This window comes from Gymnoscopelus microlampas (assembly GCF_963454915.1).
Source record: "Gymnoscopelus microlampas genome assembly, chromosome: 19".
Lineage (NCBI taxonomy): Eukaryota > Metazoa > Chordata > Actinopteri > Myctophiformes > Myctophidae > Gymnoscopelus > Gymnoscopelus microlampas.
In genome coordinates, this window is record NC_139956.1 from 25,747,524 (window position 1) to 25,765,682 (window position 18,159).

General features: G+C 39.7%; 2 protein-coding genes across 2 annotated transcripts; both read right to left on the bottom strand.

Annotated features, from left to right (window-relative positions):
- Positions 1-890: 890 nt before the first annotated feature.
- On the bottom strand, positions 891-6,560 carry LOC311035234 (uncharacterized protein). Its single transcript, XM_084043321.1, has 5 exons — positions 6,502-6,560; positions 1,961-2,668; positions 1,700-1,825; positions 1,568-1,611; positions 891-1,047 (listed from the first exon to the last, which is right to left on the bottom strand). Exons 1-5 carry the CDS (start codon positions 6,554-6,556, stop codon positions 937-939), a joined length of 1,044 nt encoding a protein of 347 aa, XP_083899447.1. The 5' UTR covers positions 6,557-6,560; the 3' UTR covers positions 891-936.
- An 8,451-nt stretch (positions 6,561-15,011) lies between these two features.
- On the bottom strand, positions 15,012-17,474 carry LOC311034437 (uncharacterized protein; the record flags this gene model as incomplete). Its single annotated transcript, XM_084042317.1, has 5 exons — positions 15,012-15,128; positions 15,246-15,286; positions 15,376-15,495; positions 15,682-15,816; positions 17,000-17,474. The coding sequence occupies 5 exons, from the start codon at positions 17,472-17,474 to the stop codon at positions 15,012-15,014; spliced, it is 888 nt and encodes a 295-aa protein (XP_083898443.1).
- Between the last annotated feature and the right edge of the window lie 685 nt (positions 17,475-18,159).

Here is an 18,159-nt window from a genome sequence, read left to right on the forward strand (position 1 = left end):
CCATGTAAGCAGTGGTGGAAAGTAACTAAGTACATGTACTTAAGTACTGTACTTAAGTACAATTTTGAGTTACTTTTGACTTTACTAGAGTATCTCCAATTTATACGTAGGCTATTTGAAAATAGCCGATCTACAAGCTCACAACGCGTCGCATCGCGACGCGCTGTGAGCTTGTAGATCTGCTATTTTCAAACATTAGTACTTTTACTTTTGGTACTTTAAGTATATTTTGATGCCAATACTTTTGTACTTTTACTCAAGTAACCTTTTGAACACAGGCCTTTTACTTGTAACAGAGTATTTTTTTTATATCGTGGTATTACTACTTTTACTTATGTAAAATATCTGAGTACCTCTTCCACCACTGATGATAAGCACATATTTGTGACAGTAGGCCCATCTATGACCTTCCCCTCTGCTGTAGCTCAGAGCTGCAGCAGAGGGGGAGGTCACAGATGGGGCTTGTTGTGTGACAGTATAGCAGCTCTCTGCACAATCTTGCCCACTGTGGTAGTGGACACACACAGTGTTGCATTACACTAGGAACTCATACAGTTGTGGTTTTTGATTGATTGATTGATTGACTACTTTATTAACAGTTTGCAAAAAAAAGGTACAGTGGTACAGATTTATACAAAATGGAAATAAGCCCTTTGGGCTTTTTGTGTGGTCCTGTGTATTCAATTCATCGAGACATTTAAAGACAAACAATAATATACAAGACAAACAATAATATGCAATTATTTTAATACTTTATTAATGCATTTAGCCTATTAAAAAAGCAATGGTTGAATATTGATTATATTGGCATCTAAGTCATTACTTGTATAAACATTATTTTCCCCCCTTTTTTAATCAACATTACCATCATAACATGTTGAAAATGAAAATAACTGTTATAATGAAACAAAGCCTGGCTAGTCAAAGAGTCCAGTTCTACTGTCTAACGCTGGAGTACAAGCAGGCATCCATGTTGTCTCGCTGTCTTCTTGATGTGTTTGTGGTCACTCTTACAGCAGCATAATGGAGATTGTCTGCATCTTGACCCTGGTAACAGACAGTGAAAATGGGAAATTAATATAACTTCATTTATTCACAGCAGAGCTGTGATTGGTGTGTAAAAAAAAGTGTAGCTGATTCTTTCTTTCTTTTTTTCCCCCTTTATTTATTCAGGGGAGCCCGTTGAGAGCAAGCTCTCTTTTTCAAGGACACCCTGATCACAACACATACAATACAGCAATGATAAATAATACAACAATACAGATAATACAACAGCAACAAGCAACAGAATCTCAGTACGTACGGTGAAGATCATAAATGCAAGACTAGCCATTACACGAAGCAGGTACAGTCACTATGTAGTGTGTCCTCAATAAGGACTTTAAATTTCTCTATTGAGACCAATTGAGACATTGAAAACAATCAGAAGACTGACAGCTGATTACAGCTGAGTCGCATATGACTCCTGTGAACTAACACAATGCTTTATACACCAGGGGAACAAATCTGTAAACAAATCAATAATTTTTATGTATTCATTCTGTAACAGTTGATCTAAATTATTTACCCCTACGTTCTGAGGAGAGGAAGCCGAACTTCTTGGTTGAGAACCTGTTTGTGAAAAAAATAGCAAAATTTTTTAATTAAGTACCATGAAACACCATTTGATGACAATTCAAATGGAATAAATATCAAATACCTGTGCAGTGGTGACATTTTTGCTTGTTCAACTTGTACACACAACATGCCAGGATGACAGTCAGGATAGAGGTGAATACCAGCGCTGCTATCATGAAATTAACCAAGATATGAGAGTCCACTCCACCTGTAAACATCAGCCATGAAAACACCATGTAAAGTGTTAAACTTTATCCTCTGTGGACCTGAACAACTTCTCTTTGTGGAAGAGCAATGAAGATATTTGATTAAACGAGAAATCTACTGTTAAGATGTTACTTACTTTCAATGCCCACTTTGGTTCCATTTCCAAACAGTATCTCTCCACACGAGGACACAGCACAGTAGAAGGTCCCAGCATCAGAAAGGTTCAGGATCGTCTTATGGAAGTTATACACACATTTCTGTGTTTGTGTCTCAGACCTCCTCTTACATTCATGGTTTTGGACTCCTTGAGTGTATAAGACACCTGGTTGAGATTCTTCTGAGCTTCTAAACCAGTAGACACTGTGTTCTCCATCACAGAATTGAGAGTGGATGCTACAGTTCAGAGTCACAGATTCTCCTAGGTGGACCGACTCAGACACTGGCTGACGGATGATCGTTTGAACGTTGGACCCTGAACCTTTTACACTAAGAAAAGCTCCGTCTCCGAACGTGAACACATAGGAACTAACTCTCACACAGTAGTAAGTACCCGAGTCTGAAAGATGCAGATCTGAGATTTCTAAGTGATTTAGTCCCTTTTCTGCAGTGTGCAGTGAGAAGCGTGAATTGTCCTTGAATTCATCTTGTAGAATGCCATTTTGATCGTATTTATAGAAGGTAGACACAAGCTGTGGTTTCTGTCCCAGTGTTTGCTTGAACCAACTAAACATTGTTGCACCAGTATCATTCCCATAGAAGCAGTGCAGAGTTACATTGTGTCCAATGTTAGCAGATATAAGTCCACTATCTTGATGGAAGGCTGAGGCTTGTTTCAGATGAACTGCTGTAAAACAGAAACCAATTTCAGATTGATAAGTTATCAGTAAATTAATTAATATGCTGTCATATGGAATATAGTTTTGATAATATTTGACTAAATACTTTAAAAATATATATTCTGAGCTATATGTGACATACAGTTTAAAAGATTATTGAAGTTGCAAAAAGGCCCAACTTACCCATTTTCCCAAAGAAAAAAAATACGATACATAGTGTAAACTTCGGAGCTGTCATCTTGTTCAAATGGCTGCATAGAATGGAAATAATTTCTTAGATACTCCTCTGTTCAAAGATGAGGGCGACGTTGATTGGCCAACCAGAGCTGTTTGAGTTTTGGAAAATACCTTATTCTGTGAAATGCACAACCTCTAAAATAAAAAACTGGAGGTACAGTAACGTGTGTGTGTGTGTGTGTGTGTGTGTGTGTGTGTGTGTGTATGTGTGTGTGTGTGTGTGTGTGTGTGTGTGTGTGTGTGTGTGTGTGTGTGTGTGTGTTTGTTTGTGTGTGCTTTTAATCCCTGCCGAAGACCTACAGTACAATGGTAGAATGATTTAGCCACTATAATAAAGGCCCTTTAGTTCCGTCCTCGCTTATTAGGGGGCAAAGCACGAAGTGCGTGTAGGCACACTGTTGTATCTGTTTGTTTTATTCTCCCACTGGTTTTCTCCGTTAGGCATACAATCGCCCAGTCACTTTTTACAGAACATTGCAGATTGATTAGAGGATCATGCCAAACGCTGTTGAAATGAATCTTACACTGATTGGCTTGGATTTGGTTTCTGTTCATCATGTAAGGAACAGTATTTAAGAAACCCCACCTTAACACTGAAAGATCCATTTGTCTGACTGACCAGGTAGCTTGTCCTAATTATTATGACACTGAATATCAACCAGGTAAAAAGGTGTTACTGTGGTGTGGTCTGCTCTGGATGTAGAGATGATGAATCTTATTGACCTTAAAAAAGTAAATAAAAAAGAACACCATACAGTATACCGTATTGCAATTGTTTTTTACTCCATTTTTACTCTTTCACTCTTTCATTGAGGCAGATGTTGTGTCTTTTTTTTTTTAGCAGGAAGCGGGCTATCAGCATCATGTGTGCTTTCACAAACAACCTGCGTATACCACCTTTATAGACCTTACATTACAGCTTCCTTTATAGCTTTTGTAGCTCATCAGGCAGAATCAGTGACAACCCAAAATACATCATAAACCACAACAAATTTTAAATGCATCCACTTCCCAAATCTTGGGATTCTACTGTGACCTGTAACTCCATTTCATTTTCAAGTGGTTTTCTGGAGCACACACACCATGCAGTCTAAACGTCAAAAGCCTCAGCCTCACAAATGTGAAATCACATTTAATCTATCTATAGCCTATGCTACACTGTAAGATGCTGTACGTGACCTTGAGGTTTCAGACCAGTCTTCCTGTCCTCGCTTCACATTAGTTTCCACCAATGGAAACTAAACAACTGTAACCACACAGGAGTGAGAACAGAAGCCTTCAGCTGAGACTTGGTTGAGCTTGAAAGGTGCAAACTGCATCAACATTTATGATCAAAAGGAAAGTATTTATAGACATGTGAGAGTCTAAGGTTGTTCGTTTCTTGACCATGCTGTATCTGTGAGGGATAATCAATATAGCCTCCTCCCCTGTGACTTTTGCACACATTAACATACCTGATGTTCATATAATCGTGTGAAAACACCACCAGAGAGAGAGAGAGAGAGAGAGAGAGAGAGAGAGAGAGAGAGAGAGAGAGAGAGAGAGAGAGGGGGGTCCTGTTTGAGGACTTCTTTCTGTACATCTATTGCACCGCCTCCTTTCAGTTTTCCTCTGACTGTCTCACTGATGATGTAAAAAGACAGAGGGAAGTGGGCACCCACTTAAAAAAGAAAAAGGCATGTATGTGATAATATGCCTTTATGAGCATGGATCCCAGGATAATAGATACAACAAACCACGATGCATTCAATAGTTCATCTTCTATTGTAGGACAAAAATACCTGAGATTTGAATAGTTATTGCAGCTGACATACCATTTTGTTATTTCTCTTATCCAGAGGGACTTTCACAAATTAAAGATCAGATACAATTCTAAGAACATGTCAAAAAACAACAGGGAAAAGTGGCCACAGTGTTGAATTCTATACTTTATTTATTCATCATCTGTATTGATCCATCCTAGCTATTAGAGCAGTGGACAGTCACTCCTAAGGCCTGTACTTTAATCAAGGGCAATGGCAGGAGTGTGTCTCTAACATGCATGTCTTTTGATGTGTCTGAAACCCAGACAAACACAGGGAGTAAATACAAACTCCCTACAGAAGATGCTAGTTGGGTTTTAACTCAGGACAAACTTTAAGAAAGGGATAGTGATACCCCCCCACACGCACGCACGCACGCACGCACGCACGCACGCACGCACGCACGCACGCACGCACGCACGCACGCACGCACGCACGCACGCACGCACACACACACACACACACACACACACACACACACACACACACACACACACACACACACACACACACACACACACACACACACACACACACTGAAGCTATACTACTATAATAGCAGAGAGAGTTCTGAAAAAATATTGTCAAGATATTATTAATTAAAATATTATTAATGATTTATTGATAATAAGAAATAGCATAATACAAGAAAGATGGTCAAATAAAAATAACAGAATAGAATAGTTCAAAACACTTATTTGGTATATAATAATAGTGGCATTATAAAGCATTATGAAACAACTGAAATTGATTGAAAACTACAAAAAGATTCAGCCAGCAAAACTACTGAGAGCCAAATCGTAATGGTGTATTTATTCTTTCCACAAGTTGACGTGTGAAAATATATTTTCTGGTCATGTAGATGATGGTTAAGATGAGAAGACAGAAGAGCATAACTCCAGTTCTGATGATGGAAAGAAACACTAGGATCCTCATCTTGTTACGACATTCATCTTCCCCAACGTTCAGCCTGGTTCCATTTCCAAACAGTATCTCTCCACATGAGGCCACAGCACAGTAGAAGGTCCCAGCATCAGAAAGGTTCAGGATCTTCTTATGGAAGTTATACACACAGCTCTGTGTTTGTGTCTCAGACCTCCTCTTACATTCATGGTTTTGGACTCCTTGAGTGTATAAGACACCTGGTTGAGATTCTTCTGAGCTTCTAAACCAGTAGACACTGTGTTCTCCATCACAGAATTGAGAGTGGATGCTACAGTTCAGAGTCACAGATTCTCCTAGGTGGACCGACTCAGACACGGGCTGACGGATGATAGTTTGAACGTTGGACCCTGAACCTTTTACACTAAGAAAAGCTCCGTCTCCAAACGTGAACACATAGGAACTAACTCTCACACAGTAGTAAGTACCCGAGTCTGAAAGATGCAGATCTGAGATTTCTAAGTGATTTAGTCCCTTTTCTGCAGTGTGCAGTGAGAAGCGTGAATTGAATTCATCTTGTAGAATGCCATTTTGATCGTATTTATAGAAGGTAGACACAAGCTGTGGTTTCTGTCCCAGTGGTTGCTTGTACCAACTAAACATTGTTGCACCAGTATCATTCCCATAGAAGCAGTGCAGAGTTACATTGTGTCCAATGTTAGCAGATATAAGTCCACTATCTTGATGGAAGGCTGAGGCTTGTTTCAGATGACCTGTTGTAAAACAGAGACAATTCCAGATTTATAAATTATCAGTCAATTAATATGGAATATAGTGTCGATAATATTTTACTTAATGCGTAAAAATATAATTATTATTACTTATTAAAATTATTGAAGTTGCAAAAAGGCCCATCTTACCCATTTTTCCAAAGAACAAAAATACGATACATAGTGTGAACTTCGGAGCTGTCATCTTGTTCAAATGTCTGCATAGAATGGAAAGAATTTCATAGATACTCCTCTGTTCAAAGATGAGGGCTACGTTGATTGGCCAACCAGAGCTGTTTGAGTTTTGGCAAATACCTTATTTGGTGAAATGCACGACCTCTAAAATGGCTCTGTCCAAAAACTGGAGGTAGAGTATTAGACCACACTTGTGTGTGTCTAATACTGTGTGTGTGTGTGTGTGTGTGTGTGTGTGTGTGTGTGTGTGTGTGTGTGTGTGTGTGTGTGTGTGTGTGTGTGTGTGTGTGTGTGTGTGTGTGTGTGTGTGTGTGTGTGTGTGTGTGTGTGTGTGTGTGTGTGTGTGTGTGCGCGCGTGTGCGTCACGTGTGCGTGTGTGTGTGTGTGTGTGTGGTTTTTTAATCCCTGACGAAGACCTACAGTACTCTACAATGGTAGAATGATTTAGCCACTATGATAAAAGCCCTTTAGTTCCATCCTCGTTTATTAGGGGCCAAAGCACGAAGTGTGAGTAGGCTTACTGTTGACCTGTTCGTTTTATTCTCCCACTGGTATTCACAGTTTAGCATACAACCGCCCAGTCACTTTTTAGAGAACTTTTTAGAGAACATTGCAGATAGCAAATAGAAAAACACAAACTTTGAATAAGCACATTTTGAAATCCTACCGCAACAGCATTTTGTTTGTAATTCTTGGATTTGGTTTCTGTTCATCATGTAAGAAACAGTATTTCAGAAACCCCACCTTAACACGGAAAGAGCCATTGTCTGACTGACCATGTAGCCATTATTCAGTAGCTTGTCCTAGTTATTATGACACTGAATATCAACCAGGTAAAAGTGTGTGTTACTGCACTGTGGTCTATGCTATGCATATAGAGATGATGAATCTTATTGACCTTAAGACATACAGTAAATAAAAAAAGAACACAAAAATAATACAGTATACTGTATCGTAAAACAAATATTTTCAACACCATGTTTCACCTCTCACAGGAGGACAGGTACTATTGATTGATCTTTGTTAATTTTCACTGTGCTTTGTATCTCTTTCATTGCAGCAGACGCATTTGTTTTAGCAGGAAGTGGGCTATCAGCTTTCACAAACAACCTGCGTATACCACCTTTATAGACCGTATATCTTCATGTATAGCTTTTGCAGCTATCAGGAAAAATCAGTGATAGCCCACAATTCATATTAAACCACATCACATTTTAAATGCATCCACTTCCCAAATTGGGATTCCACTGTGACCAGCAACTCCATTTATTGTCAAGTGGTTTTCTGGAGCACACAAACCGTACAGTCTAGAGGTCAATAGAACAGCACATGCATTTAAAGTTAAATACAGCCTAAAAAATGGGAAATCACATTTAATCTGTCTATTGCCTATGCTACACTGTTTATGTTTATGTTTATTAAAGGATCCCCATTAGAGTCACATGAATGAGCCTCTAGCCTTCCTGGGGTCCTGAACAAAGCAAATACAATATAAATGTACAACTAAAAATACAAATAATAGTAAAATAAAAAATAAAAATAAACAATACAAATAAAAATGAATACAAAAAGACAAATTAACATTTTAAAATCAAATCCAACAATCCAGTCAAATTAAACAAATAACAGTTACATACTTGACATGTTACTTGCAAGGTATCTCTTAATTTGTTTTTTGAAAGTAATTTTGTTATGGATTGTACATATTTTTGGGCAGAGCATTCCAGAGTTCTATTGACCTGTATATACCAGTGAGTTTTAGAAAATTTGTTTTTGGTGTTTTTGTTCTTAAATTACCAACACTGTACACTGTAAGATGCTGTACGTGACCTTGAGGTTTCAGACCAGTCTTCCTGTCCTCGCTTCACATTAGTTTCCACCAATGGAAACTAAACAACTGTAACCACACAGCAGTGAGAACAGAAGCCTTCAGCTGAGACTTGGTTGAGCTTGAAAGGTGCAAACTGCATCAACATTTATGATAAAAAAGAAAGTATTTATAGACATGTGAGAGTCTATGGTTGTTCTTTTCTTGACCATGCTGTTGTATCTGTAAGGGCAGCGCCTGGGGACCTGCAGCATTTCTAAGGCCTGTACTTTAACCCAGGGTTTGAACCCAGGACAAACTTTAAGAAAGGAATAGTGAACACCCCCCCACCCCACGTGCACACACACACACACACACACACACACACACACACACACACACACACACACACACACACACACACACACACACACACACACACACACACACACACACACACTGAAGCTATACTACTATAATAGCAGAGAGAGTTCTGAAAAAATATTGTCAAGATATTATTAATTAAAATATTATTAATGATTTATTGATAATAAGAAATAGCGCAATACAAGAAAGATGGTCAAATAAAGATAACAGAATAGAATAATTGAAAACACTTATTTCGGTGTATTATAGTGGCATCATAAAGCATTATGAAACAACTGAAATTGAGTACTACAAAAAGATTCAGCAAGCTAAACTACTGAGAGACAAATCACAATGGTGTGTTTTTATCTTTCCACAAGCTGACATGTGAAAGTATATTTTCTGGTCATGTAGATGATGGTTAAGATAAGGAGGCAGAAGAGCACAACTCCAGTTCTGATGATGGAGAGAAACACCAGGATCTTCATCTGGTTATGACATTCATCTTCCCCAACGACAACGTTCAGCCTGGTCCCATTTCCATACAGTATCTCTCCACACGAGGACACAGCACAGTAGTAAGTACCAGCATCAGAAAGGTTCAGGATCTTCTTATGGAAGTTATACACACAGCTCTGTGTTTGTGTCTCAGACTCAGACCTCCTCTTACACTCATGGTTTTGGACTGCTTGAGTGTATAAGACACCTGGTTGAGATTCTTCTGAGCTTCTAAACCAGTAGACACTGTTTTCTCTATCTCATAATTGAGTGTGGATGGTACAGTTCAGAGTCACAGAGTTGCCTAGGTGGACCGACTCAGACACGGACTGACGGATGATAGTTTGAACGTTGGAACCTGAACCTTTTACACTAAGAAAAGCTCTGTCTGCAAACGTGAACACATAGGAACTAACTCTCACACAGTAGTAAGTACCCGAGTCTGAAAGATGCAGATCTAAGATTTCTAAGTGATATAGTCCCTTTTCTGCAGTGTGCAGTGAGAAGCGTGAATTGTCCTTGAATTCATCTTGTAGATTGCCATTTTGATCGTATTGATAGAAGGTAGACACAAGCTGTGGTTTATGTCCCAGTGTTTGCTTGTACCAACTAAACATTGTTGAAGCAGTATCACTCCCATAGAAGCAGTGCAAAGTTACATTGTGTCCTATGTTAGCTGATATAAGTCTACTATCTTGATGGAAGGCTGAGGCTTGTTTCAGATGACCTGCTGTAAAATAGAGACAAATTTTAGATTGATAAATTATCAGTCAATTAATATGCTGTCATATGGAATATAGTTTTGATAATATTTTACCAACTACGTTAAAGATATATATTCTGAGCTATATGTGACGGACATACAGTTTAAAACATTATTGAAGTTGCAAAAAGGCCCAACTTACCCATTTTCCCAAATAAGAAAAATAAGATACATAGTCTGAACTTCGGAGCTGTCATCTTGTTCAAATGGCTGCAAAGAATGGAAAGAATTTCATAGATACTCCTCTGTTCAAAGATGAGGGCGATGTTGATTGGACAACCAGAGCGGATGAGTTTTAGCAAATACCTTATTTGGTGAAATGCATGACCTCTAAAATGAAAAACTGGAGGTACAGTAATAGACCACACCTGCGGTGTTGAAAATCAAATGATGACCAAAAGCTATTAATACTATACCGTGACCTTTAGTGTGCATGTACCTCGTGTGTGTGTGTGTGTGTGTGTGTGTGTGTGTGTGTGTGTGTGTGTGTGTGTGTGTGTGTGTGTGTGTGTGTGTGTGTGTGTGTGTGTGTGTGTGTGTGTGTGTGTGTGTGTGTCTACAGTACAATGGTAGAATGATTTAGCCACTATGATAAAGGCATTTCAGTCCCGTCACGTTTATTAGGGGGCAAAGCACAAAGTGCGTGTAGGCACACTGTTGTATCTGTTTGTTTTATTCTCCCACTGGTTTTCACAGTTAGGCAGTTAGGCCATAACCACCCAGTCACTTTTTGTTGAAATCTTACACTGATTGGCGAATGCATCCACTTCCCAAATCTTGGAATTCTACTGTGACCTGTAACTCCATTTATTTTCAAGTGGCTTTCTGGAGCACACAAACCATGCAGTCTAAACGTCAAAAGAAGTTAAAGTCAGCCTCACAAATGTGAAATCACATTTTATCTATCTATAGCCTATGCTACACTGGGTAAGATGCTGTTCGTGACCTTGAGGTTTCAGACCAGTCTTCCTGTCCTCGCTTCACATTAGTTTCCACCAATGGAAACTAAACAACTGTAACCACACAGGAGTGAGAACAGAAGCCTTCAGCTGAGACTTGGTTGAGCTTGAAAGGTGCAAACTGCATCAACATTTATGATCAGAAGGAAAGTATTTATAGACATGTGAGAGTCTAAGGTTGTTCTTTTCTTGACCATACTGTATCTGTGAGGGATAATCAATATAGCCTCCTCCCCTGTGACTTTTGCACACATTAACATACCTGATGTTCATACAAGGGCGCCGATACCGTGGGTGCCCCGGGGCTAAAGCACCCACTGTGGGTGAGGAGCACCCACTCGGTGCTGGTCATTCTTTTTATTTATTTTTTCAAAATCTGATCGTCTGGTTCAGATCGCCACTGAACAACCGAATTAACCAAAATGAAGTTACAAAACCCCCCCAAAAAAGTAAATTATCTGACCAAAACCCACACTTTTTTTTCGCACATGCGCTGCACGCGCGTGCATGTGTGCCTTGTTGGGCACCCGCTAGAGCTTATAAATATCGGCGCCCCTGTGTTCATATAATCGTGTGAAAACACCGCACATGTATCAAATTCATTGTTCAATGGCCATTAGGAATTGTTGTTAGGAAAAAGATGTATTTTGTCCTTCAGTCTGTAATTAAGCATACATTGAATAATGGGTAAACTGTTAGGACAAATAAAAAATCTTAACTGTCAAAGCAGATACTACAGGTGAGAATAGATTTCCATTCTACTTAGATATATTGTCTAATTCTAGAGTAGATACAAACCCTATCATCAGATTAAATGTGCTAAATAAGGATGACTTGGCTTGACTTTGCTGTTCTATAGAGACATGGATGATTTAAAAAAAAAAGATTGATAAGTGCATGGGCACATTAATCTGAAAAAACGCAGAAAGAGAGAAAGAGTTAGAGAGAGAGAGAGAGAGAGAGAGAGAGAGAGAGAGAGAGAGAGAGAGAGAGAGAGAGAGAGAGAGAGAGAGAGAGAGAGAGAGAGAGAGAGAGAGAGAGAGAGAGAGAGAGAGAGAGAGAGAGAGAGAGAGAGAGAGAGAGAGAGGTCCTGTTTGAGGACTTCTTCCTGTACCTATATTGCACCGCCTCCTTTCAGTTTTCCTCTGACTATCTGTCTCACTGAAGACATAAAAAGACCTGAGATTTGAATAGTTATTGCAGGTGATATACCATTTTATTATTTCTCTTATCCACAGGGACTTACACAAGTTCAAGATCAGATACAATTCTGAGAATCTGTCAATTAACAACTGTGAAAAGTGGCCACAGTGTTGAATTCTATACTTTATTTATTCATCATCTGTATTGATCCATCCTAACTATTAGAGCTGTGGACAGTCACTGAGCAGCACCTGGGGACCTGCATTATTTCTAGGCCTGTACTTTAATCAAGGGCAATAGCAGGAGTGTGTCTCTAACATGCATGTCTTTTGATGTGGGATGAAACCCAGACAAACACAGGGAGAAAATACAAACTCCCTACAGAAAGGCTCTAAGCACTGAGCCACAGTGCATGTCATTGTACCCCACCTCAACACACTCATACACAAGTTACTCTGACCAATATGATGGAATACTCCCCCCCCCCACACACACACACACACACACACACACACACACACACACACACACACACACACACACACACACACACACACACACACACACACACACACACACACACACACACACACACATACACAGACAGAAAGAGATACATAAATATATATGTTTGGCCGTTTATTGATTGCATGCATCATTTAGGCTTAGAAATTCGATCACAAGGTGAAGCTATACTGTAATAGCCTAGAGAGTTAAGAAAACATATTGTCAAATTATTATTAATTAAAATATTATATCAATTATTTATTGATAAGAAGAAATAGCATAATACAATAAAAAGGGTCAAATAAAGATAACAGAATAGAATAGTTGAAAACACCTGTTGACACCTATTTTGGATGCAATCATAATTATTATAATAGTGGCATTATAAAGCATTATGAAACAACTGAAACCGTAAAAAACGTCTAAAGGTCAAAAGAACAGCACATGCATTTAAAGTTAAAATCAGCCTCACAAATGTGAAATCATATTTAATCTGTATATTGCCTATGCGACACTGTAAGATGCTGTACGTGACATTGAGGTTTCAGACCAGTCTTCCTGTCCTCGCTTCGCATTTGTTTCCACCAATGGAAACTAAACAACTGTAACCACACAGCAGTGAGAACAGATTCTTTCACATCAACAACATTATGATCAGAAGAAAGTGTTTATAGTTAATGTGAGAGGTTGTTCTTTTCTTGACCATGCTGAGTCTGTGAGGTATAATCACTACCCTCTTGTGACTTTTGCACCCATTACGTAAAAACATACCTGATGTTCATATAGGCTAATCATGTGAAAACACCACACTAAAATGCTTAACTGACACATTTACTAAATATTGTTCACTGACCATTATGAATTATAAGATGTTCTAATAATGTATCATCATGTATTTTGTCCTTCAGGACTGCAGTTAAGCATACATTTAATAAAGGGTTAACTGTTGATACAAATAAATAAAAAATAACTGTCAAAGCAGATACAGGTGAGAATAGATTTCCACTCTCCACTCTATTTCTATTGTCTAATTCCAGAGTAGATACAAACACTGTCATCAGATTAAATGTGCTACTGACTTGACTTTGCTGTTCTATAGAGACATGGATGATGAATGTTTAAGATGTATTCATCTGAAAACTGCATAGAGAGAAAGAGAGAAAGAGAAAGGGAGAGAGAGAGAGAGAGAGAGAGAGAGAGAGAGAGAGAGAGAGAGAGAGAGAGAGAGAGAGAGAGAGAGAGAGAGAGAGAGAGAGAGAGAGAGAGAGAGAGAGAGAGGTTTGAAATGTCTTTGATGTGAGTGAGAAGATCTTGTGTTATACCACAACATTACCGTCTATTCTCTAACTACACAATGCAGCTTTGAGCTTATACTGTATCTACTGTTAGTGTAGTGTTAGTGTCTACTGTTAGTGTCCACTGTTAGTGGACTGTGGAAGAGATCAGTGAACTACAAGCATTGATGATGAAAAAGAGCCATTGTTGATCACTGTTATTAGAGTACAATTTGACAGATGAGGTCACTGTCAAACAATAAAACTATCAGTTTGTGTGTTGGGTGGTTGCTGCGCAAAATTAAAATTTTGCGCAGTGCCTGTATCATGGTAAAATTAACCATGATACAGTCAACAGTTCATCTATTGTACGACAAAAAGCCCTGAGATTTTAATAGTTATTGCTGTTGATATATGTCATTTCTCTACTCCAGAGGGACTTACAAAAGTTCAAGAAGTTGAAGATAAAATTCTAATAATGTGTCAAACAACAACAGGGCAAACAAAGTGGCCAGTGTGAATTCTATACTTTATTCATTAATAATCTGTATTGATCCATCCTAACTAGGCGCACTCGACAGGCACTGAGCAGCCTGGGGACCTGCTCCAGTTTTAAGGCCAGTACTTTGCTCAATGGCAATGGCAGGAGTATGTCTCCAACATGCATTCCCCCGGGCAAATATTCATACACAAGTTACCCTGACCAATAATGGGTATGTGAGGATCCCCCTCCCCCCCAATTTTTTAAATAAGTAAATAATAATAATATAATAAAATGAAATAAAACACAGAAAGAGAGAAATAATATGTTTGTCCGTTTATTAATTACTAAATGATTGCATGTATCATTTAAGCTTAGTAATTAAAATGACAGTACTTTTTCACAAGGTGAGTTTTCAAAATATTATGTCTTACTAGTTTTGACTCAATAAAGTATACAAAATAATTTAGAAAATATATATATATATTGTAAGCAGGAAAGCATTTTAAAATTAAATGAATATAAGGAGTAAACTAATACCTATTTGTTTACTTACTGTTTAGAAGTGCCTTAATTTGTCAGAGAATTTGTAAGGTTTTATGAACTCAATAATAAGTGTATGGGTGAGCCCCGCAAAAGGAGATAGCAGTGGATAGTACTGTATATATCAGTTATATTGTCTAACTCCAGCATACACAGTATCGTTCTCCATAATGTTCCTCTGCGTTCTTGATCGGCTCTTCTTGCTGAGACTCGGAGCAGCATGGTTGTCTTCATTCTGGTGCTTGAATTTCAAAACAGAGGGGACAAAATTATGATCATTGGAACGAGCTAGTGTGGACTTTGTGGCTGGGGGAACATAAAGAAGATAAATGATGTCAAATAAATGACTTAAACCTACCACTGTGTTTGTGGGAGACACCGAAGAAACATGTGAATGTCCTAGAGAACAAATACACATAATGATCCTTCTCTGTCTGCACCAGTGTTTCAATAACCACAAAAATCTAAATGCTTTGGAACTCACTCACCACTACTAATACATGTTCCCTGTTTCAGCTTGTAGATGATGGAAGACAAAACAATAACCAGGATGATGGAAATGACCAGTGCCACACCCAAGGAATACAGCAAGAAAACGTGCGTTGTGTCTGTAGAGATTTAGCACAAGGAAATATCTATTTGTAATAGATATAGTTTGTTTAAAGCTTTAAAAGCACATTAGAGCTGCATTCTCACAAATGATTGTTTACTTGATTACTTTGTCATAAGCCCATAGTAGTGTAAATATAGTAGTCTAAATAATGGTGAGTATTGAAGTCGTACTGTAGGCCTACCCTTAACGTTCAGCCTGGTTCCATTTCCATACTGTATCTCCCCACATGAGGCCACAGCACAGTAGTAAGTTCCAGCATCACTCAGTCTCAGGTTCTTCATGGAGAAGTTGTAGAAGCTGCCCTGTGTTGTGTTTGCTATTTCACAACGTTGGTCATGGGTGTAAAAAAAATCACACCCTGTGTGAAGGAAGCGGTGCCTTTGGGGCGGGCCTTAACTCATTTCAGTTCGTCCCTATTGGTGGTCTGAGTCCACTTACCGAATTTGTTCTTGGTAGCATGCTGCAAACTGGAATGATGGCTGTTTAAAGCCCAGCCAATGGGCAGACAGAGGGGGCGGGGCTTAAGTAATGACAGTTAGTCCCTATTGCTGGCTTTAGTCCATGTACAAAATTTGTACTCCATAGCATGCTGCGAACTTGAGTTATGGCTGTTTGAAGGCCAGCCAATGGGAAGACAGAGGGGGCGGGGCTTGAGCAATTCATGCTGGTCCCTATTGGTGGTCTAAGTCCACATACCAAATGTGGACTTGCTGGCATGCTGCAAAGTGGAGTTATAGCTCTGTAAAATCCCGTGCTCATCCCGTGCTCATACGGGCGCTGGGGGTCCCTGGACCCCTCTTTCATAACGTCAGCAATGCATGCTCGTGCCTATTGGTGGTCTAAGTCCACATACCAAATGTGGACTTGGTGGCATGCTGCAAACTGGAGTTATAGCTGTTTAAAATCCCGTGCTCATCCCGTGCTCATACGGGGGCAGGGGGTCCCTGGACCCCTCATTGAGAACTTCAGCAATTCGTGCTCGTCCCTATTGGTGGTCTAAGTCCACATTGCAAAGTTGGAGTTGGTGGCATGCTGCAAAGTGGAGTTGTAGCTGTTTAAAATCCCGTGCTCATCCCGTGCTCATACGGGCGGAGGGACATAACAGAAGCTGGGGGTCCCTGGACCCCTCTTTGAGAACGTCAGCAATTCATGCCCGTCCCTATTGGTGGTCTAAGTCCACATACCAAATGTGGAGTTGGTGGCATGCTGCGAACTGGAGTTATAGCTGTTTAAAATCCCGTGCTCATCCCGTGCTCGGACATAACATACGTTGGGGGTCCCTGGACCCCTCTTTGATAACCAGTGGTACAGTACGTGTGGGCAATGAGAGGAGAGATGACATAGGCAGTGTCCACGTGCGTGTGTGTGTGTGTGTGTGTGTCTGTGTGTGCGCGTGTGTTTGTATGTGTTTCTTCTTTGCCGTGCTCATCCCAGGCTCATACGGACGACGGACGGACGGACGGACACGGAGTCAAAGCCACGTATAGAGCGGTTGGCACCGCTAAAAACTGGTTGAGATTTTTCTGATCGTCTGAACCAATAGACACTGTGTTCTCCAGCACAGGGCTCAGTGTGGACGGTACAGGTCAGAGTCACAGAGTCTCCGGGCTGGACTGACTTCTCTGGTGGCTCCAGGACAATTGCTTGGATGCTGCTCGAGGCACCTTTAACAATAAGCATGACTCCTTCTTTGAACTGAATTTCAGAATACTGCGCCATTCCACAGTAATACATTGCAGAGTCTGACAATTGCACATCTGAGATGTTGAGATGATTTATTCCTTCTCCTGGGACCACAGAGAAACGGGGATCATTCTTCAAATTCTCTGACAAAGAAGCCGTCTCTTTCAGCTTTATACGGAATGCTAACTGCTCCGGTTTATTTCCAAGACTTTGCTTGTACCAGTATAAGTACGTCATGTCGACATCTTCATAGAAGCAGTGCAAAGTCACGTTGTCTCCAACATTGGCCATTATGAAACTCTTCTCCTGTTCCAGTACCGATAACTTAGCAGAAGGAACTAGAAACAGAAATATAAAACATGAAAATAAATATCATTTTAACAGTGGACGTTTGTTATGATTCTAGGTACAATAGTTTGATTATATTACCTTTTTCACACAGGAGTAGGCACAGATGCAGGATGATCTGTAATGCTGCCATCATCATCAAGTTTGTCTTTTGAGTGGAAAGAGTTTACGGATGTAGACAACATCTTGAGATGTGGCTGTGTGTGATTGGCCTTGTAATGAGGTCATGAGAGATTGAGAACAAAATCTTTAAGTGACCCAGGCTATATTGTGCTGGGAACTTGGTGTGCAAGTGTTCCGTATGTCATTGTTTGTGGACATACATTGTAGGTTCACCCCAGAATTCACCAGCACCAACACCAGCAATGCATGCATGCATACAATAGTGCAACATAGCAGCACTGGCATACATCTCACATGACTTCCAGATGTGTTTCGGGAGGGTGTATGTCCGTATTGCAATACTGTACCGATTCCTTCTGTCATGTGGCAGTTATACTGAACTGGATGACACAAGCTCTCTCTCTCCTCTTCCCTGTTCAAACTCCACCTCCTCTACCAACACTTATCAACAGAGATGTCATGCCCACATCCACGTGAAATCACATGCCCAAACCTCTCCACTGAG